The following is a 23,488-nucleotide window of genomic DNA, read 5'->3' as shown; positions in this document are numbered from 1 at the left end:
ATTAAAATTGAAACTAGGCTGTTGGACTTTACATATATGTTCAGTTATTTGGGTTCTTAGGCTATACCATTATCTTGAGTACTTTGCCTCAACTGCTTGCTTGTTTGCTTACCTATGCATTTTGTACACTTGAAAGCCCTTACATAAAGCTAGACCAAATGCACATCTAACCAAAGCAGCTAATTTGGTACCATTATATGTTTTAGTATGTGAATTAATCAACAACTGAAAAATTGGACTCCAGGATTCCTTTCAGTGGTGGATACTATAATTGAATTTGGAGTGTGATATAGCCTGGACTATGGACAGTACCTTGAAATAAGCTGTTTTACACTACCTAACTTTTTATATCCTGACATACCGAATCCCGAAGTGGTTATAAACAAAACTTTTTCATTAAACTTGAGCTGTCCCATGATAGACAGACAGACAGTGTAGTATGTGTACAATAGAGAAAGTACTGGATATAATTAGTAGATTTAATTACAAAAAAAGATTTGGAACATATAAATGCAGTTCCTGTCAGATATTCAATATCGAAGGTTGGGCATATTCCAGGTCCCATCTGCCAAGGATGGTTGGGACTAGAAAGTCTGTCATAGCCCCGGCTCTCTGGAATATTCTTCCTCCAGAAATTAAGATGGCCCTTACCCTGTTGAATGCCTAATCCTTTGGTCCTGATTGTGTACTTGGGCCTGAAACCCTGAATGTGTTAATGACCACATCTCTTAGTTATATTGATATTTGTGGTTTCATGGTGTGCATGTATGTGTTTGTATTTAATTTTATGTCAGTTTGCCTCTCACTTGTTTGAGATGAGTAGCTATAGAAATTGAATAAACCAAAAAAATCCTTTAAGCAATTCCATCTTTTTCCAGTTTTGCCATTCTTTTGGTAGTTAAAAAGTCTCTTTGGAGAGACTTTCTTAAGCATGTTACAAAAAATCTGCTGGAAATTGTACTTATTTTGTAAAAATCATACAGCAGCCGTATTTAGAGAAAATGATTTGAAGAGAATCATTTCCTCTAAATACGAAGAGATTCTAAGAGAAGGAATACACACACACACATACACGATGAGCAGACCCATATAAAATGTAGATTAACCTCAGAAAGCAATAACTTTGAAAGCAATCAGGAAAGCCTTAAGCACATCAATATAAAATACAAACTCTAACTCACTTTTTTTGGTTACTCACTACATTTTGCCTTTAGAAATTAAGGTTTGTTAGATTCTTTCCTGAATCCTAGATTTTATCCCACAACCAGATTGAATATAACTTTACTTCCCTGTAGCTACCAATCATAGTTCTTAGAAAGATTCAAAGAACAAAAAGCCTCTAGCAATCTCATTTCTTTCTGTTTAACTTCACAAGAAGGGATGTGTGTTTGCTTAGGTGTCCTGGGTTTTCTGGGTTTTCTCACTAGAGGTAGAAAGAATTAGGTTGCAGATCAAATATGTGTGCATTCGGTCTAATGGGAATCTCTGGAGGTGTACCTTTTAGACATAAGTGTTATAATATAATTGCCATAAGAAGCAACCCTATCATTAAATCCACTTTCATATTTAGAATAAAATTGTATATGCTTTATTAGGTGATGTTTGAACTATTATAGAAGTGATATTTATTTCATAGTGTGTTTTTGGATACAGATATTCCATACTAAGCTAGGCTCATGTGCCTAGGCTCATATAAGATACACACATTTAAAAGAAAAATCTCAGGGACATGTCCATTAAAAAAAAAAGACCTGATTAATGAATGTCTGAACTTTTCTAAGAATTTTAATAGAACATACGCCAGACTGCACCTGCAGATGCCTTCAGCCTTCATAAGATGAGTTTTGTTATAAATTTACATTTCTATATCAAAACAGACACTCTAAGCTAGAAAAACAGAAGACTGCCCAAATGACTTGGGTTGCATCACATGCCGGACTAATTCTCCAAAGATTTGATGTTATTTGATGTCTCCTAAGATTTGATCTTATTAAGACATCTCACACTCTTCTTATGAAGAAGAGTGTGAGATGTCCATATTTTGCCCAGGTCTGAATATACAAATAGCTCACAAATATGTACTTTTCCTATGTGGGGAAAAGACAACTACAAATAATATAATTGCTATTTATAGCATTTCATTATGATGAATCAAAATCATAAATTGTATGGCGCTATTCCATAAAAGTTTTAGACCCAGTCTTTACTATAGTACTCTTAATAGTTCTACTAAGTGCAATTGCCTATTCCCAGTCAAAATGGGTTGTTTATGGTCTAGCTAGTCACTAGAGCATACCTTTCATTTATTTATTTGTATATGAATTTTTTTCCTGACTGATTACGTTAAAAAAATGTTCCCAATAGCTAAAATGGAGCAAAAAGAGAATGAAAGTACAGGGTGCTCTAGAAAAAGTAAAGTTTCTTCAGGGTTTATTATTGCTTCAGTAAACACATGATCTCAAATGCACCAGTGCAAATAAATTTGAAGAAATACATATTAAAAATAAAATCTATTTTAAATTAGGACAGTATTTGAAATGCTAAACAAGAAGTTTTTTAAAACCTTTGCAGGAGCATAGTAGGATATCGTTATATAATATATTGCCAGATCTTTGTCTCCTGAAAAATAACCTCTAAAGCAAAAGCAAATAATACAGACTGCTCTTAAATGGAAATATATACAATTGTAGTATATATACAATTGTATAACATTTGCTTTCTATTTGTTATGAAATATGAAAGCAAGGCATAGATTAGACTAATCTAAAACCCGTAGGTTAGTTAATATATTATTTTCTAAAGACCTGTAACATTACCAAAGAATAATTTAGAAGAAGAATCTTCAAACCGTATCTTACAGACCAGAGAAACTGCTGCACAGAACCATAAACTCTTTGCTTAGAAGTTAAATTAGTTTAACACTCATATATGTGAAATAAGCAGGCAGGAGTTTAAACATCATCAGAAATAAAAAGTGCATGGAGAAAAGGTAGTGAAGCAAATCGATTCCCTTCAATACTGTGGAGAATGAACAAAGGAAATATGTATATTATATATGTAAATTAAGTGTGTGTGTGTGTGTGTGTGTGTGTGTGTGTGTGTGTGTGTAACAAACTATTCTAAAAATACTAGTTCCAGATATACTTGTAAAAGAACAAGCAGGCATCCTGGGATCTCAGGAACTTAAAATTACATTTATTGTACTTACTAAGCTTTCGCCTCTTGAAAACTGAATGCGTGATTATGCTCCTGCATATGTGCCCAGATCCTGTTCGTGTACTCTGGTCTGTAGCCTCTTGGCCATTTCCCTATATAATTTCTTGCACAATCACTACAGTTGATGCGGTAAACCATTGAAGATGTCTCCTCCTTGGATAGTGCTTCCTTCTCATGGTTAGTTGCCTTTCATTTGGCATTAATCTCCCAATGGGGTGAACATTGTAGCATTTCATACCCATATTCATTACAAACTATTCTAAAAATACAAGTTCCAGGTATACTTGTAAAAGAAGAAACAGACATCTTGCGATCTCCAGAATGTAGCCTAGTGACTGTAAAATCCTTTAGGTACATGATATATTATATATTATAATATCATGTTGTGTTTAAATTGGAAATAGGAAAATTGAATATGCAGTACTTAATGTGAATACTCCAAGTTGTCTTTCGAATAATTGAAATATTGACTAGTATGAACTAGAAGTCATCATTAAAGGGAGAGTCATTCCAGCAATTAGTTTTCATTAGTTATTTCAACAGGTAGTAATTCAGCCTTCCTGCATCCATTATAACAAAAATCTGTCCCCAAACTTGTGATCTGCAAATGATACCAATTTCCTATTTTGCTGAAAACCATATCAACACAAGACTGCAGAATTGATAGTGAACATTTATCTTGGATTATTGTTTTATTCTTATCCTATTCTTAGTCCCCAAATTAAATGGATTTGTAAATGAAATATTCACATACTCTGCACAATGGATATGCTTTTTTCTTACTTTGTAAATCGTATACTGTTTATGCAGTAATGAGTTGGGGAGGATGCAAAATAGGAGAATAAATTGTCTTTTTTAAAATAAATTATCTGCAGTTCAAAAACTAAATGGATAACAAGTATACTTTGAAATCCAGAGAATGAAGATTTGTACTCTACCTCCACCTATATAAATAGTATTCCCAAAAATAGTTTTCCATAGATAGATGCAAAGATATGTTAGGACAGATACAGATTAGAAAATGTCCTGTGCCCATATTTTTCCTTATGTAATTTCCAATAAGATATGAAAAATTGCATGATTTATAAAACATCAATATTTAACTCCATAACATTAAAAAAGCCATACCCAGTACTAATTTTCACAAGAGGTTTCCTACAAATTTGTTCTAACCTGACTACTTTTCCAGTAAGAAAATATAGCCATAAAACATGGTAAAGGCAGTAAATCAATTATGCCCCAAACATCCATCTCTGTGTCAGCTCCACCCATATACCTCTAGCATTGCTGGAAGATGCAACTAATATTATGTATGATTCTCCTTAGAAGAACCTTAGAATCATCTAGGCAAAGAGATCTGGGTATTCAATGTAGGAGTGCTGGGTCAGAAATATTAGGTGAAAAACTGGCATGTAGTTATCACATATTTATATTTATGCCTATTTTTAAACACTCACATAGGACACATTCTTAATAAATCACAGCAACTAGATTTGAAATTTTAAAGACAAATACTTTCTGTAGGCTTTGCTAAACGTTTTCAAAGTTGCTATTAAAATTGTAACCAAATTTTAAAAAATATATTTGGACTGAGAAAAAAAAAATCTGTCAAGGATGAAAAGGTAAAATGAAGGAAAACGAAGGGGAAATAAAGGAAGTCAATAATGATTCACACAGTTTATTATATGTTAAAATGTTTCGTAGTTAAAGTACAATAAAGCAATGTGACGCTCATCTTAAGCAAAAGAGAAAAAATGTCTCTTATTATTGCTACTATAGCCCACATGAAAATACTCAAACCTGCACAATCACACAAACAATATGAGGGACATCTACCACTTATCTAAAGCATGTGTACTGGGGAAGAAAAGTAACCTGATTCAAATATAGAAAAAGACAGAAAGAAAAATGGTCTTGTCAAGTTAAGTTAACAAGCTTTTTAGATTGTTTATGAAGTTCAAGAAGACATTTCTTCACATGCACTACTAAAGTTTGCAAATATTTAAATGCAATCTATATTTAAATGCATCTATATTTAAATGCAAATTATGTCCCAGAACAATAGACTAAAAAAGTACTCTTAGAGTAGGACATCCAAAAGACATCCTTATAAAGTTAGTGTACATGTGATGGTGTTGCATATACTTTGCTTTAGTGAGGATTAATAATTAACATGATTTATACATATAATTCTGTGTCAGGGCTCTGGAAGTTACCCCATTTAAATCATGAGTCTCCAGCCAACTTCCAGAAGTTAAAGAAGATTTATTAGGAATAAACATGCCGGAGCTGCCTGGGTGTAGCCGACTCTGAGACACATCATTCATTGCCACCCTTGACCCTGGTTTTCCCCCACCTCATCGGTGTATCATAATTCAAATTCTCCAATGTGACACATTCATAGCCAAGAGTCATCAATCATACTCTCCCGGTCGAATTTTGTGCGGCAGAATTTTCGGTCACCTTGAAACTATCTTTGAAAACATTTATGGAATGCAAGCTGCCCACTGCTCCCCCAGCCCTTTCTGTTGGCAACTCTAAAAAGACCATAGAAATATTTTATAAGTTGACATTCAGCTCCCCTCACTTCTTGAAGCTGACCTGTACAACACACACAAAATGTTTTATTGCAGGTATAGGACTTAGGATTATGACCCTCCCTGGCTTGGTTGGGTTTTCTGCATGGAATCTCATCACAAGGCGATCGGCTTGGACATTCCTACTCTTTACACAAGATGACTCTGATAAGGGGTAGCCCTTCCACTTGATCAAATATTGGAGTTGTCTCCTCTGCCACATTGAATCGAAGATTCGCTGCACCTCATAATGAGTTTGGCTTCCTATGACCATGGGGTCTGGGGACTCACGAGGTAGGGGCCTCAGGGTTGACCCCACCATGGGTTTTAAGATGCTATTATGGAATACTGGGTGTATTTACCCTAACAATTGGGACAACTTCAGTTGCATCAAGACTGGGTTGATGACCTTTACTATGGGAAATGGTCCCATGAACTTTGGCCCAAATTTCTTGTTAGGGAGTCTTAACCTCAGGTATTTGGTGGAGAGGTAGACCTTCTTCCCCACCTGGAATGGCTGTTGTGGGACTCAGTGTTTGTCTGCCTGTCTCTCATAGGTCTGTGCCACTTTTGCAAGCGCTTTTTTTCCCCACCAGTACTTATCTGGTTTTCTTTCCACTTCAGAAAGCAAGGGGGGCTGACCTCCAGCTTTAATTATTCTATCAGCTTCTGTTTGTTTCTGGCTGGAGGCCAAGTCTGTTTCTCTTTGTGATAGGGCTATCTCTGCCATGGCTGCCTGAGTTTCTCTCCACGCACCCCAGATGTCGGGGACGCCTATCTAGCCTCTCTAGTCTAAAGAACAAATTGATATATTGTAGCAAATGCTAGCAATACCAGCAAAACAAAAACAACTACAAAACTTTAATTTTTGTTCTTGTAGTTACTCAGTTTGTATGAGTTAAAATACATTATGGTTATATCCAGAAGTTAGGATACAGAATTAATTTTTGAATAAATAAGCAAACCAGCATGACTCTGTAATAATCTGCCTTCATGAAAACATCATCAAAAGAAATTTCTGTAAGAAGCATATAGTTTAAAATACAAACTACAAAAGTTCTATCATGCAGCTGTTTTTAAAGCTGCAACTCTAAGCACAAACCATTTCAGAATATAGTAGCTTTCAAGAACAATATTGTAACATGTAAGAAGAGAACAAGGATCAACTCATCCTCACACATTTCAAAGCAAGCTTTAGAAAAGCATATTAGTATCTAGCCATAGCAATGGAAATAAGAATGAAAATATGGGGTCATATATCTGGACTGTTGGTTAGCAACAGTCTAGATGTATGTCTGACTGCTCTTTTACATAGAAGTTGGCACTGACTGTGCTAATTAGATTTCAATTAACCTTGATTAGTAGTTTCCAATAACAAATGTCTTTTAGATGCAAAGAAGTCATCATTCAAAACACGACATTGCTCCTTAAAAGGCAGAAAAGGGAAAATTAAAGAGAAATTATTCATAATTGTTATGCTGAGCATTCTTCCTCTCAATTCACTTCTTTAAATCTCCATTAATTTTCCACATCTGCATTTTGCTTTTCTTTTTTCTACTATTATAGTGGCTGGACCTGTCCCTTTCTCTAAAAGAAGTGGTTTACATTTGTATTTGGTTTGAAGATATCAAGATGAAAAAGTAGCTTTTCCTGTTTTTGACCAGTTTTTTAAAAAAATAATTATTATTTTGCATATACCTACACTGAAAATGTAACATTGGAAACTCTTCTGAAATGATAAGTTGTAAGGGATGGCATCAAAAATCAGTTTTATAGAATTGGCTCACGAATTCTAACAAAAACTAAAAGAAAGGAAAGCCTAACAAATTAATTGGGGTCTACTCTGGCATTATTAGAAAAATCAATTGGCTTAAATTTTATTATTATTGATTACTTCAGAAGATGCAAAGATACAAATCTCCACAGATTGTTCTCATCCTGGTAATTCACATTTCAAATTCTTACCATCAGGGAGACATTATAGGTATCTTAAAATGAGGACTAATAGACTGAAAACAGTTTCTTTTCCAAGGCAATAATTGTCTTGAATCAAACAGTACATTTGTGATTTAGTTCTATATATAAAGTGGCATTATTGAACTATTAATTTAATATATGTTTTAAATAGGTTTTAGACTAGGTTGTTTATTATTATTATTATTATTATTATTATTTTAATTATTTTACTTTTTAAATACTGTGTAGTATGATTGTGATGTGGTGTTTGGGGCAGCGTGGTGGAGTAGCTTTCAAATTTCATTGTATTTTGAATGCAATGACAATAAAGGTATTCTATTCTATTCCATTTACAGTGCTTAAAATCTGTAGTCTTGCCAATCGTTATTTCATATAACTTTACTTGCCTTCTTTGTATTATTTTCAATTTCTAGTTGGGAAACTGAAATAAATAGCTAGTAAACCACCAATAGACTATATTTTAAATCTGTATTTTTGAAATATAATGTTTAATACAATATACAGAATATTTTTTATTCTTATTATTATTTTGAAAAGACTTCAGTTTCCTTTAAAACAGATAAAATAGAAAATATGAATGAAAAGTTTTGAATAATATAAAGATCTAACTTTTGTGATTAAAGGACTGTTATTTGTTTAATTTCTGTCACCACTTGACTTTGATTAGCCTGGGAGATTTAGAATCAGATTTAAAAAACTTATAGATTAATCTATTACTGAAAAAAGTATACAATGTATGTTCTAAATCATGGTGCTACCTTTTATACAATGTAGATTATCTTTTACCTCATGGATATTGACAACCTTCACCCTACCTCCTTTAAATCGTTTATCGTTTATTGACATTATAATTTTATGTAGTTATATTTTAAATTAACTACATAACCCATTTTTGTTATTCTCATAACCAGAAACAGTAATAAACATTAAACAAATTTTATTGTACATGCTTGTAAAATTTTGCATCTGCATGTTTGTAAAATATATTCCAATCAAAAGATTGAACAGCAAACTGTGTTGGCCAAAAATGATGAAATATACATGGTTATTTCATCATGAAATCTTCCATCCTAACATATGATGTCATCATGCACATTTTGTCATTAATTTATTTTTGCTACCATTGAAAAGTATTGAAAATTAGAAGGGAACAATTCTCAACTTTCTACTTAAGCTTGTCTTTGTTTCAGTAATAATAGTACTAATGTATTCTTATTCATCTGAATGCACTGATAGTGATTTAATAGTAGAAAAGAAACTGCAAAGCAATAATCTTGAAGAAGCATCACTATAATCATTATGTTATGTTCTACCTTGAACAACTCACAGGTTGCATGTGTAATTAATGTATACACCATCTACTTGTAAAGTCACGAATCAATAAGAATTTTCTGAAAAGCAAATTAGAATGGTGAATGTGGAAATATGTTTTCTTATGATTAACTATTCACTATTAATGAAAATGGAAAGTGATAATGTGGGTTAAAAAATCTATCATGCATTAAATATCTACACTCAAAAAAGCCTTTCTAATTGAATTTTTATGAAGCTGGGTTCAATATTAGATAGTGACTTGTACACAAATTGCTTCTAGAATGTTCAGTTTTAATTCTGAATACATTATTGTCCGCTAAAAATATGTTTATTTTGTTATAGATTTAGAGTTAAGAGTTGTAGCAACTTTTTTCATGTAATACTGCCTAACGCAAATTTACTCAATTGAGTTTTTCGTCCCATAAAATTAAAGTATACCATTGTTTATAATTTATAGTAAAGGTGTTCTTCTTCAAATCAGTACTTATAAGAATATCCTTTTCCATATCATAACTTAAAATAGAAGAATTTTAGAATAAAAATAATTTTAGACCAGAAAATTGAAGAAGTCAAATGTGGGAAAGATCAAGAACCTAATTTAAACAACTTTCTTCAGACATAACAAAATGTAGTATAATGAAAGAATAAACCAAACAAAGGAGAGAAAGAAAAGGAGAAATCATATAGAGAAACCAGTGATGCCCTACAGAAAAAGTCTCCCCTGTAAGAACCAATTGAATGATGTGTCATCAGGTCAGTGTTGACTCTTAACAACCATATGACTAGATCTTCTCCCTGTCTCTAACCTCTTCTTTCAGAACTTCCAACAATGTATCCGTCACCACTGTGACTGAGTCCATCCACCTGCCAATGGTCATTCTCTTCTTGTTTTCTTCTCCTTTCCCAGTATTACAGCCATCTCTAGTTTGATGGTATATAGGATTGACCTTGCGAGATAGGAGTGAGACCCACAATCAGGTCAATGGTCTGAAAAGAGAGAGCTCTGTTCCCAGGTGAGAGAAAAGTATGAAAAGCAGTTCAGAAGTTTCACTAGTTTTCTATAAACTATAACAAGAAAGGAAGGTAGAAATATTTTCAGTATTGCAAGATTTTTATTTAATGTAACTTCACAATAAAGATAGTAGTGATCCTCCTGGTTGTACATCTTGTCAGGAATATTTAGAAGGATTAATATTATAGAAGGCTTGGTTTTATATAATGTGTCTAAAGTAATATTATTTGACCCCAGTCATTTGTTCCTCGAGTAACAACTCTGGCTTGATATGCTTGTTTGTTTTTTGGGCTGTCCATAGTATTTTCAGGAGTCTTTTACAATACCTAAATTCACAAGAATCAAAACTTTTCCCATCCTGTTTCTTCAAAGTCCAAATTTTGCTTTATATAGAGAATACTATGACTTGCAACAATGAACAGCAGGAAAGCAGTGGAGTTCCTCAATTAGCTTCAATATTATTTGTTTCCAAGTAAGCTCAGCTGAACCAAATCGAAGGTGGTAAAACTTTGTTCGGTATAATATGAATAATCCAGATAGAAAATAAGACATGGGACTAGGCCTCTAGTTTGACTGCACTTCTTTTTTTTTAAACTCCAGAAAGGGATGAGTTGAATGAATGAAAGAAGAAAATATAGGCACTGTTACAAATGGTTGAAAGCTGATGAACCAGGATATTTTCATATGTACCTTTAGTGTGCTTTAGTGCTTTAGTGCAGTGAAATGGAGATAATAAATGACAGGATGCAGTTTTTTTTTTAAAGGGAGCAGCATGTAATTATAAATAGTGCTGATGAGATAAAGATGAAGGTACACTTATTGAGCTCTATGGTGATCTGTGTAACCACAGATTAGGCATTTTAATTTCCATCATTTTCTCAGTGGGATTTAAAACTGTTGCATTAACTTTCAGGGACATTGGGATCCCTGACAGTAATAACGTGAGTAATGAGTTCACAGCACTAATGCAGTTACATTTAGTTTACTATCCGTGTTACAATAGCTTTTAGAGCAGGAGAAATAAAATGAAAAATTGCAGTAATGATGGAAGAAGTTTGATGGGCAAAGCATTTGATTTTCTACTAGCATTACGGGAGCACCTTTTTTCTTTTCAGTTCTTCTTAATTATTTCATTTAATTATTTAATGGTCGTTCTCTTTCATTGGTTAAAAGATTTAAAACATCATGTGCCAATGTATGCTTTATTATACCTCTATTCTGTATTGTGAATGTTCAGATTCTGCATAATAATGTGAAAATGCCTGAAAATGTAATCTTATCTAATAAAGTTATCTGTCCAGGATGATATGTTACAATAATATATATTTAAAGGGGAAAAATTGTATTGCAATTACCTTCCTAACCAAACCAAGCAGGTCATCTTTAATACCCTTTAGTCAAACAAAGGAGAAAAATGTGAACTTGATAAATTTTTAATTAAAATTAACAATAGCAGAAAAGGAAAAGCTTGCATTATCCAACACCAAGTAAGGCTGGAATATAAAGTGTTGCCTTCTTATTCTAAAAGATAATGTGGCCTTGCAACAGTTAGTGTGTATTTATATAAAACAGCAAGGGAGGAAAACATTTAAATATCCTCAGCCATGGTATTTCTATTTAAATCTGATTACATTGAAATAAAACTGTAGCTATTAAAGGTTTAAAAGAACTACGAATACAGGCAGTAAAAGGAGACAGTTAGTAAATGAGGTAGTAAAACATTTCAGCGGGGCAAACAGTTTATATAGCATGCTGCTTCTTCTGTCAAGATGCTCCATTCACCACATACTTGCGTGTTGTTGCTTGAATTGCATTTAAGGCTACAATTAACCTTTCGTGCCTAATGAAGCTGTTTTGCTGGGGGGAGGGCAATAAAATGTATAATGCAGCCTTCCTGTTACAAAAGTTTTGCAAAGGAAAGACTCGTTCAAAACAAAACCACTTTCAAAGTCTATTGTTCTAATGAAACATTCAGTGTTGCACTTATATCTAAATTACAAACCATTGCAAAGCAATCTGCTTTGATGTGGTACATTTTATTTCTATATTTATTAATTGTTCAACATAATTGCTATAAATAGATTACATCACACACATATATGCACACAAGTAATTTTATGGGTAGAAGTTCACTGTTTAACTATTGACATCATATTGTCTTTCAAGATGACTGTTATATTTCTATGTGTAACCGAAATAACACTGGTTTTCTCTCTGTTCAAATACATGTAACATTATTTTATTAATAATAGTAATTTCCCACTTTTATTTTACGACACACATTTAATATTTGTGTGTAAGCATTTGGTAAAAGAAACTATTCTTGCTCTTTAGGAAAAAATCATCAAAATCATTGTACATAATGATAATTAACATATTCTCACAACAGGTGTCTTTCATACAATGTGTTTTCCCAATTTCAAGCCATTTTAAAAACTGAATCACAATTCATCCAGAGAATGCTAGATTAAAGTGTGTTGGAATAGACAGATCTCATTCCTAGATAAACCTCAGTATCAACATGTTACAAAATGAGGCAGATGACTTATGGCATTGAGCCATGTTAATTTTACATGATAGCTTCAGTGCTGAAAAATAAGAGCAGTCAGCTCAATGGGAAGGTGTTTTGTTTTTGTTTTGTTTTTTAAATTTTTTATTGTTTTTTAAGACAAACATAGACAAACAAAATATAAAAAAATCAAGCCATTATATATATATGTATATGAATATGTATATGTATATGAATATGTATACGTATATGCATACGCATACGCATATGCATATGTATGTATGGTATTCAGCTTTGTTCGGGTATTTTCCCACGTCATTATAGTTGTGCTTTTAAAGTTGTAGCAACGTTTCGGCAGAATCTCATCTGCCATCATCAGGCTTCTGTATAGTGTTCATCTGTGAGTCAGACTTTTATAGTGGTTTTTCTGACAGAGAAACACAATAGAAGCCTGATGATGGCAGATGAGATTCTGCTGAAAGTTGTTGCTGTCTTTAAAAGCACAACTACATGACGTGGAAAATACCCAAACAAAGCTGATGCCATACATGTAAGCACCGCAAAAACTTAAGAAATATATATATATATATTCATTCATTCATTCATTCATTCATTCTTAAGTTTTTGTGGGTACTTACATGTATGTTATTTAGCTTTGTTCGGGTATTTTCCCACGTCATTATAGTTGTGCTTTTAAAGTTGTAGCAATGTTTTGTCAGAATCTCATCTGCCATCATCAGGCTTCTGTATAGTGTTCATCTGTGAGTCAGACTTTTACAGTTGTTTCAGTTTTAAATTTGGGGCTAGCCTACTGCTGTGCCAGAATGTTTTTTTCTTCATCCTGATTGGTTGGGAGTCTTGGTCTGTGTTTATTGGTCTTGGAGTTTGCTATGTTCTGCTTGATTGGTGTTTCTAATATCTTCTGTCTGTTTTGTGGCTTTTTTGTGTCTTGATTGGCTGGCAACCTTGTGTTCCTGTATTGGAGGGTTTTTGTGCAGCTTGGTTCCAAGTAAGTGAACGGCTATCATTTGTTAGGAAGCTAGGTTTCATCTGGGTGCCTGGTTGGGGTGTGTTTGAGCTGGAGGTATCAGGGGGGGAATCTGTTTGTGCCCAGGTGTTTGCCTGGCTAGTGATATGGAGATTTTTTTGTTTGTGAGTGCAGGCTTCCAAATGATTGACAGTCTGGTGGAATCATGTCTTCTTTTCATGCTTTCAGGTCTTTTTTCAATCTCTATGGCTTCTCTGATAATTCTGTGGCTGGAGTTTTCTATAGTGGCTAGGGTTTTGGTGCCATTGAAGTTGATGCTATGACCTGTGGCTTTCATGTGTTGGACTAGTGAGGAAGTGTGTTCCAGACAAGAACTAAAAGTGCTGCAAGCCCTAAAAAAGGATAGCAGCATAATCATACTTCCAGCAGACAAAGGGAATGCCACAGTAGTAATGGATAGAAAAGACTACGAAACAAAATTGACAGACCTACTCCAAGACTCCACATACAAACTCATAAACACGGACCCAACCACATATCTGGAAAAATTAACCAAGAAGAAAATTATAACCAGCCACATGAGCAAAGAGATCCAACAGACAATCATCCCAAGAGAAAAATCTTCCAGATGACCCAAAATGTACGGCCTCCCAAAAATACACAAAGAAGGCATACCTCTCAGACCCATAGTCAGCTCCAGAGGAGCACCACTACAAATCCTAGCTAAACACTTAGCAAAACAGCTACAGCCCCATGCTGAAACAGCAGCTTCACATGTACAAAACTCATACCACTTCTTGGAAATGATCAAAGATCTACATGTGGAGCAAGAAGATCTGCTTGTAAGTTTCTATGTGGTTTCACTATTCACTCAAGTCCCGATAAAAGAGACCCTTGAAATCATGAAAAATAAATACCAACCAGCTAAACACCTCATGGAACTAACAGAACACTGCTTAACCAACACATATTTCATATACAAAGGACAAAGATACAAGCAAATTGAAGGAGCCCCTATGGGATCACCACTATCACCCGTCATTGCAAACCTATTCATGGAAGAATTCGAATCCAGAGCCCTGGCTAATGCCACCCACAAACCCAAACTATGGTTAGGATACATCGATGACACATTTGTGATTTGGCCCCATGGAAAAGAAAACCTAAACAATTTCCTAACACACCTAAACAGCACACACCCAAAATCAAGTTCACCATGGAAATGGAAACAAACAAACAACTACCATTCCTAGATGTACTAATCTACCAAAAAAAAACAAAAAAAAACCAGATGGCACACTAGGACACACCATATACCAGAAGAAAACACACACCAACCGCTACCTCAACGCCCAATCCCACCACCACCCAGCACAGATAAACTCCATGGCCAAAACACTAATTGCTAGAACCAAACGCCTGGCAGACAAGACACACATTAAGACTGAACTATGCACCCTGACTAAAGTACTGACAGCCAACGGCTTCCACAAAAGCAAAATCACCGGCTTGCTCCACAAAAACACACTGAGACATAATGGAGACCTAGAAGATGAACAGACCTATGGATCTTTACAGTAAAAGTTTGACTCACAGACAAACACGGTACAGAGGCCTGGTGATGGCAGATGGGATTCTGCCAAAACGTTGCTACAACTTTAAAAGCACAACTATAATGACGTGGGAAAATACCCGAAAAAAGCTGAATACTATACACACACACAGAGAGAGTGTGTCAGTTGGTTTACAGATTGTTTTGTGCTTCCATTTTGTAGTCTTCAATTACAAGTACATTGTATATATTCTCATATTTTCAGTCAAATATTAAATGCATTAATATCATTGTTAATTGTTGGACTATACTTTTATTCATTTATGTTTTACGAAATAATCCATATTTTACTTAATTTTATGAAAGTTCATATTATCATCTCAAATCTATCCTATAATCATTTTGTAGATATAATAAGAAAAAATACATCTTTATATATTTATTATATTCTAAGAATTACCATGTTTTATTGTCTAACCGTTCATAGAATAGATCCCAAATTTTATAAAAAATTTTATCATCTTGTTCTTTGATTTCAAATGTCAATCTACTCATTTCAGCACATTCCAATATTTTCTTAATGATTTCCTCCTGTAATGATATTTTCTCATTTTTCCAGTTTTTGGCAAATACAATCCTAGCCGCTGTTAATACATTTACAATCAGGTATTTCAATTCTTTACTATATATTTCATGTAAAATTCCCAATAAAAATATCTCTGGTTTCAAGTCCACATGCTTTTTTGTCATTTTTTCCAACCACGTGTGGATTTTAGTCCAATATTTTTTGGCATCCACACAAGTCCACCATATATGGTAATATGAGCCAGGTATCTGATGACATTTGAAGATGCAAATAAACCAGGTAGATGGTTAGCATATAAATTGAGAAAGGAGAAAGAATCGAGGAAAATATTGCAATTAATAGATGACCAAGGCCAACTTTGCTATGGAAGTAAAGAGAAGAAGGAAATTATATGAGACTATTATGGGAAACTATACACACAAGAGAATATTGATGAGGAAAGAGTTAAACAGTACTTACAGAATGTTAATCTACCCCAGATACCTAAAGAGATTGAAACAATGTTAGAAAGCAATATAACGATGGTGGAGTTAGCTGAAGCACTTAAGAAGCAAAACAATGCAAAGGCACCAGGCCCAGATGGACTTCGGGGAGAATTTTATAAAACACTACAAGAATTGTTGAACCTTCCATTGCTAGAAGTTATGAATGAAGTTATGTTAAAGAAGAAGAAGATATCTAAATCATGGTCAGAAGCTTATATTACACTTGTCACAAAAGAGGAGGCCGATCCGTTACAAATCAAGAACTATAGACCTATTTCCGTACTAAACGCAGATTATAAAATTTTTGCTTCAATATTGGCAGAAAGACTTTAAAAATACCTAAACAATTTTATCCATCTTGATCAAAATGGATTTCTGTCAGAGACAAATTAAAGACAATATGAGAGTAATCTTGGACACTTTGGAATACTACGAGGCACATCATGAAAAACAAATGGCTTTGATATTTTTAGATGCACAGAAGGCATTTGATAATGTGAATTGGTGATTCATGTTATTACAGCTGGAACAGATGGGCTTTTGTGAAAAATTTATTCAAGCAATAGAAGCTATATATCATAACCAAACGGCAAAGGCAATGATAGAGGGAGAACTGACAGACTCTATTGATATAAGAAAAGGAACAAGACAAGGGTGCCCACTATTACCTTTGTTGTTTGTGTTAACCTTGGAAGTGTTAAATAGAAATATTAAAGAAAAGGATATAAAAGGGATGAAAATTAAAAAGGAAGAATTTAAGTTGCAAGCATTCGCAGATGATCTGGTTTTCATTTTAGAAGACCCACTAGAAACAGCATCAAAATTGATAGAAAAGATAAAGGTATATGGTGGCTGGTTTGAAAATAAATAAAGATAAAACAAAGATTTTGACAAAGAATATGCTATCAAGACAAAAGGAAGAACTGGCAGATGTATTGAAAATTCAGGTCACGAATAAGATCAAGTACTTGGGGATACATTTGACAGCAAGATGTAATACACTAAAAGAGAATAATTATATCAAACTTAAGCAGCAGATAACGCTAGATTTGGCAAAATGGGGAAATTTACAACTGTCATTAATAGGGAGAATATCAACAATCAAGATGAATATACTACCCAGAATTTTATATAAGTTCCAAACAATTCCAGTTAGGCTTGGAAAAGATTATTTTGAAAATTTAAATAAAATTGTGTTGAAATATATATGGCAAGGTAAGAAAGCAAGAATAAAGTTAAAACTTTTGCAAGATGCCAGAATAAGAGGAGGATTTGGTTTGCCTAATTGATAGCTGTATTACCAAGCTACAAATTTGATGTGGGTTAAGGAATGGATAACATTAAGAAATACTAGATTGTTGACATTAGAAGGACATGATCTGTTGTTGGGGTGGCATGCTTTTTATGGTATAAAGGAACTAAAACACAGGGGTATTTTAGAAGACATTATATACGGGACTCTCTGTGGTTAAACTGGGAGAAGACTAAAAGACAATGTTATTTGAAAATTCCAGTCTGGCTATCGACTATTGAACCATTTTCTTATCTATAATATATAAAAAGGAACAAACAGTTAGATATGGTGAAATATTGAATGAAAAGGGTGAACTTAAATCTATGCAAAAATTAGAGGAATAAGGTATAAAGATGAATTGGTTTTCATATGCGCAAATACATTCAAGGTATGACAAAGATTCTAAAACAGAAGGTTTCTATGTTAAACTGACTGACTTAGATAAGATTTTGACAGGTACCGATGAAAAGGTGATTAAAAAATTGTATGGATATTTATTAGAAATTAAACTAGAAGAAAAAGTTAAAGAAACTATGCTTGCTTGGGAAAAGAATTTTGGATATGGGATTGATCTAGAGAAATGGCAAAAATTGTGGTCTCAAAATTATAAAATGAAAATGTCAACAGCATATAAAAAAATTTGTATAAGATGTTTTACAGGTGGAACTTTCCTCCGACAAGAATAGCAAGAATGTTCAAGAATGGGAAGGTGTTTTTAAACGGGAATGCGTGAAGAGATAGTAAATTAAACAAGCTATGAAAATAGGGGAAATAAATGGTAGCTATCATAGAATTTACATTTCCATCCAATAATATTAACTGTCTTGGTGGGAAAACCTATTAAATAAAGGTAAAGCATATAATAAATATTTAAGCCTCAGCATTTTTATTGACTCTTGGGTAGTATTTTGATATAAATTCTACTTGCCGGCAGCATATGGGCATTATTTTGACTTGGTAAATGAAATTCTTTTAGATGCCAGTGTAAAATAATGAATTTATCCCTCAGTTAATAGTATTGCTTTGATAACAAGAAAGGGTGTTGAACCCAGAAAAAACAGTAAGTAAATTTATTTGGATGATTTGTGTGATGCTTTGAGAAATGATCTTCTGGACTGACCTGGACTGATTTTAATGGAACTTTACCAGCATGTTGGTAGATCCCAGAACACAGTATTAGATTGAAAAGCATGATTCCTTCATAGTTGTTATCCTAAACAAAATAAGTGGAATAGCACACAAATAAACCTTAGTAGAAAAATATGAATTTGAGAAAATGTCATCTCCAAGATCACTGAGAAACATGTTTAATCCCTGTTATTTAACATAATTTAGGGCAGGAGTCTCCAAACTTGATAACTTTAAGATTTCTGGCTTCAACTCCCAGAATTGCCCAGCATGACTAGTTGAGGAATTCTGGGAGTTGAAGTCCCCAAATCTTAAAGTTGCCAAGTTTGGAGACCACTGTTCTAGGGAGTTAGTTATTCTCTTGTAGAAGCAGAATAACCAAAGAGTAATCTTTCATTTAATAAACTGATCTTATCCTTTCTATTACTTTCTATTGAATGCAGTCACAATAAAGTGGCCTAAACAGCACAAGAAGAAGGGTGACACAGTGGGGAACAGACACAATATGGATGGAAGCCATAATACATGGAAACCTGAGGCAATCGTATTTATGAAATTGAGATTTTCTTTTCTACATTAATTCTATATTAGCTAATAAACTATATTTCATATGATTTTAAGAATTGGGAAATCATAATGCTGAAATCAATGGCCTAGTCAGTCAGAAGTTTCAAGAAATATTTTGGAGATGATATCTCGCTTCCTATAAAATAAAACCTTTTGGTAAGGGAATAATTGAGATGGCCATGATGAGACATTCTACTGCTATGCATAACATTAGACTGACAGTGAGGTATTCTGTAGCAGATATTAATGAAAATCACACCATGGTTAAAGTCACATATAAAGTAATAAAATTAATGTCTTAAACTAAGAGTAAAAACAGAAGTTAGAATTCAGAGATCAATAAGAATTATTCTTCAGTAGCCATGATTAGAGGTCTTCTTAATTTCTTAGTTATGCTATGGATAGTACACAGGAATAAACCCATTTGTGGAGTTCTGAGTATTGCTGCAGTAATACTGCTCTAGTCAGTATACCCAATGTTGATAGATACTTGGAGTAATACAGCCAGACTCTAAATCCCAGTATATGTTTACTTCATCAGAAGAATGTCAAGTGGCAGATATTTTTTCTTACCATTTTGTTTTCATATATTTTGCTAATAAGTTCATCCTGAAATGAATGTAAATGAAATGAAGCAAGCATTAATACTAACACATTCAGTTAAGAATAATTTTGTGCCAGGAATATTAGCCCAGTTACCTTGCTATGTATGTTAATTATGTGGCAATAGGATTTGATAAATGCAATATAATAAAGGATTTCATTATCTCTGTGTATTTAATTAACTTTGAATATGCCAGATAGATGTTCAGTATAGTGGTGAGGTACAAGAAAACAAAACAATACATTAAATGCCCAGTTTCCTTAACCTACTGCCCCCTTGAAAAGTTGGAAAAAAGCTATTTCAGTAGCAGACTCATTTTGCCTTGGAGCCTTCTCAGAATGGATGAACTCAACTCAGAATTCAGTTCAACAGAACATAATGCCATTACAATAACTAAATAGGAGAATATATGCCTTGGGAGACATGTTTCCATATGCATCATGATGGAAAGCCAGGTGTCCACATCACCAGGTGTCCACATCACCAAATATGGCAGCATATTTCAAATTCAGAGCCAGGCTTAGTATTTAAATCTTTATAACTTCATTACTGTTTTCCAGTGAAATAGCGTTCACTCCCACTGTCCAGTTTATAGAACTCACATGAATGTTAATAATAAGTTGCATTACTCCATGGAAGTTAGAAATTTTGTTTCTTGCTCAGAAACCGATATGGACCAAAAAAGTGACATAGATGAAAAGCTCTACTATCCATTAAATCAGTTCATTGGCTTTAATCTTGTCTCCTATGAATACCCATATGAATGTTTGTAACAACAACAACAACAAAAAAAGGCTGCCTTAAATGGTAGCACTGAGGGCCATCCTCATGCAAAGACTGAAATAAATCTTCCAAAGCATTTTCAAAACCTGAAGTATGTATATCCATATAAGAATAAAGAAAACTGGGAAAATATTTTTACAGTGGTGTATTACATGGTTCTTTTTATCTTTTCTTACAGGGCTGGCAATTGCAAGTGCACTGATAGACATTTCACAACAGAAGCCCTCAGAGTCTAAAGATAAGAGTTTGGGAATCAGAAATCGAAAGCATCACCTTTCAACCCGTCAAGGGACTTGCGTCTGAGAAAACAAGAATGCATTTGTATATTCTGTATTGTTTTATTCTTCTCCCCCTCCCCAAACTTTTTTTTAAAAGAGTTTCCATTGAAAGCTAAAATACAGCCTCAGTTTTTATGGAGGTGATCTCTGGATGGTGGCAAAGACGATGAAGAAGTATCAACTTAGATGAATTAACATGTCTTCTTCCCACTGAGCCCCCAAAGTCCTAATGGGCAATGTGAATATATCGGCTGAACCTGAAGAAAATATTTTAACATCAGTAGTAATATAAAATATTTCTCCACAATTTTTTTAGTATCCCTACCAGGAAAAAATGAAAAAATTATAAATTGCTTTATAATGGGAAAGGAAATATATTATTGAAATGTTAAATATTTTGAAGGACTCGTTACATAGTTAGAAGTAATAGATTACTAGTGTTTCAGTTTGATCACTGTTCGGACACATTTAATTAAATCAAACAAGAACTGACATAATTAGGGATATACTGTAAATATTATAACTGCCAGATGTAACAATAGAACTCAAGCTAGAAATACAAACATGTATTTCAGTGAGCCAAATATAACAAGAATAAAATACATGTATTACAATAAGTAAAAAATTGGATACATTAATATCAACATATCTTTCAAAAGTAGGGTAAAGTATAAGTTCAGAATGTGGAATGCAGCAGAAAGCTCATTCCTGTATTCCTTGCCAAACTAACTCATTGTAAGAGGGGGGAAAACCAATCCGTCAACAAGGTATCCACAACCATTCTGCCCTCCCCTTTACAGCCATGTTAAGAATTGCAAGACATGAGAGGGCGGAGTTGAAAAACTTTACATTCCTATATAAAACTGCCTTGAATTCTGCATTAATACTGGTAATACTAATAATACTGATGGCCCATGAAATCCATAGACTTAAAGCTTGTTGCACATTTTAGCCTTAGTATCCAATGGGAAAATCATTGCCATAATCACTACCGAATAATGTTATTCTGACTATATTCTCCCCTTTATTGCAGCTATTAAAAGTCATCTCCCCTATTAGAAGCAAATATATATTCTTCTCCCTTAATAAAACATACATTGAAGTATCCAATGGCCTACTAACAGTTTTCTTCCTCAAGGCTGTTGGAATCACTTTTCAGTATAGGCCATTACCAAATTGCCTATCAAAAGGAAAGAAGGAAACAATTTTTAGCATGTCAATTTCCATCCTTTTCTTTATGCAGACTACTGCTTCATCAAAAGTCACCTCATAAGCTATGGGTGAGCAAATTGGTACCTGTAGGCATCAGACGATACATAACTTCCTATAGTGTCCATAAAACTCCAACATTAAATCAAAGTTGTTGTTTTTTAAAAAAAAAAAACCTTCACATATCTAAAATATTTGCAGTATTCCAAATCTAAATGCATTTTTGCTCATTTGAAACTTGTGAAATTTGGGGTGGCTATGCCAAAATCTAATAAGATGTGGCAGTGCCCCAATATTTTGGCCATACTCTCACAAGGGTCCACCTGCAGAACCTCATAAACCACTGGTGTTTCTTAGACCATAATCTAAGAAACACTGGTCTAGATATTTGAAAACAAATAATAATTATGATACACTTTTATTGCTTCATAATTGCTGCTTAATTGTGAATACACTTTATGTTTTCAGCAGCCATTCTTTTGTTGATGAAAGGCTTTGTGATCCAATTAGGTTCCCATAGAAGGGAGATCTGGTTTTTGCCATTTTCCTGTGTCTCCTTCTGCCAGCCCTACCCACCCATTAACAGATTCTACGCGCACACACACACAAATTGCTACAATACAGTTCTCTAAATATAAGGAAGACTAACGTCATATTTAATGAGAAAAGGATCTTTCAGAGGTTTAATCAATTTGATAACATGCTCTTTAGGCTTCCTGGTCTCAAATCTAGAAAACACAAAATGCATTTAAATAATAGAAATGCTGTTTAAGTACTTAATTGGTTTACTTAATCTTATTCATCGCAGTGTACATTAAATGCACAATTTTAGTTGAAGTTGGTATGTACTCAAAACTGGTAATAGCAGATTACGTGTTCCAGTGGACTTGTTAAAATCCCAAGGAAGAACAGAACAGCAGTTCTTAGTCTGCAGAGCTGCTATTGTGGTAATTATGCACAGAGGTATAAACTCTTACCAGCGGTGGAGTTGTGTTAATTAAAAAAGGTATACAACTATAATTGGTGTTTATATTATATTTTCATTTTCTTCCAGGAAGGGAAAAGATTTAACTGTTTACAGTTTGACTACATAGTTCCTTGCATGTCAAGATGGTGCAGTAGCAGTAATAAAAGGCCTGTTTGTGACTTGATGGTGTTTCTCTTTAAAAATAAGTTTATTTAATTTGGATGAGGAGTGAGGTTTTGAAAAAAAAAAAGATAGAAATTCATTAAATGAACTGTTGTACAGTATGTAGTTCTCTCTCATCCAAGATCATTGGATTACATTTTTATCATGATTGCTCTACTGTTTTTGATTCATTGCTCAGTGATAAATTATGCAGGCATGATTGTTGGAACATTTTCATTCTCAAAAGGAGACTGATTATTACTCACGTTATGTTTCCAAGA

At 33.7% G+C, this 23,488-nt stretch overlaps 1 protein-coding gene across 1 annotated transcript in view; it reads left to right on the top strand.

The window, feature by feature from the left end:
- The window catches only part of ATRNL1 (attractin like 1), a 497,977-nt gene extending 474,753 nt beyond the window's left edge, over window positions 1–23,224 (top strand). Inside the window, exon 29 of the mRNA XM_026704834.2 lies at window positions 20,770–23,224. Coding sequence (XP_026560619.2) covers window positions 20,770–20,894 — 125 coding nt within the window. The 3' untranslated portion in view covers window positions 20,895–23,224. The remainder of the gene's footprint in view (window positions 1–20,769) is intronic.
- The last annotated feature ends 264 nt before the right edge of the window (window positions 23,225–23,488 follow it).

This window comes from Pseudonaja textilis, chromosome 4, assembly GCF_049901715.1.
Source record: "Pseudonaja textilis isolate UNSWEBS1 chromosome 4, rPseTex1.2, whole genome shotgun sequence".
In the NCBI taxonomy this organism is placed as follows: Eukaryota; Metazoa; Chordata; class Lepidosauria; order Squamata; family Elapidae; genus Pseudonaja; species Pseudonaja textilis.
Note: the sequence above shows the minus strand (reverse complement) of the source record. Positions and strands in the feature narration are given on the sequence as shown.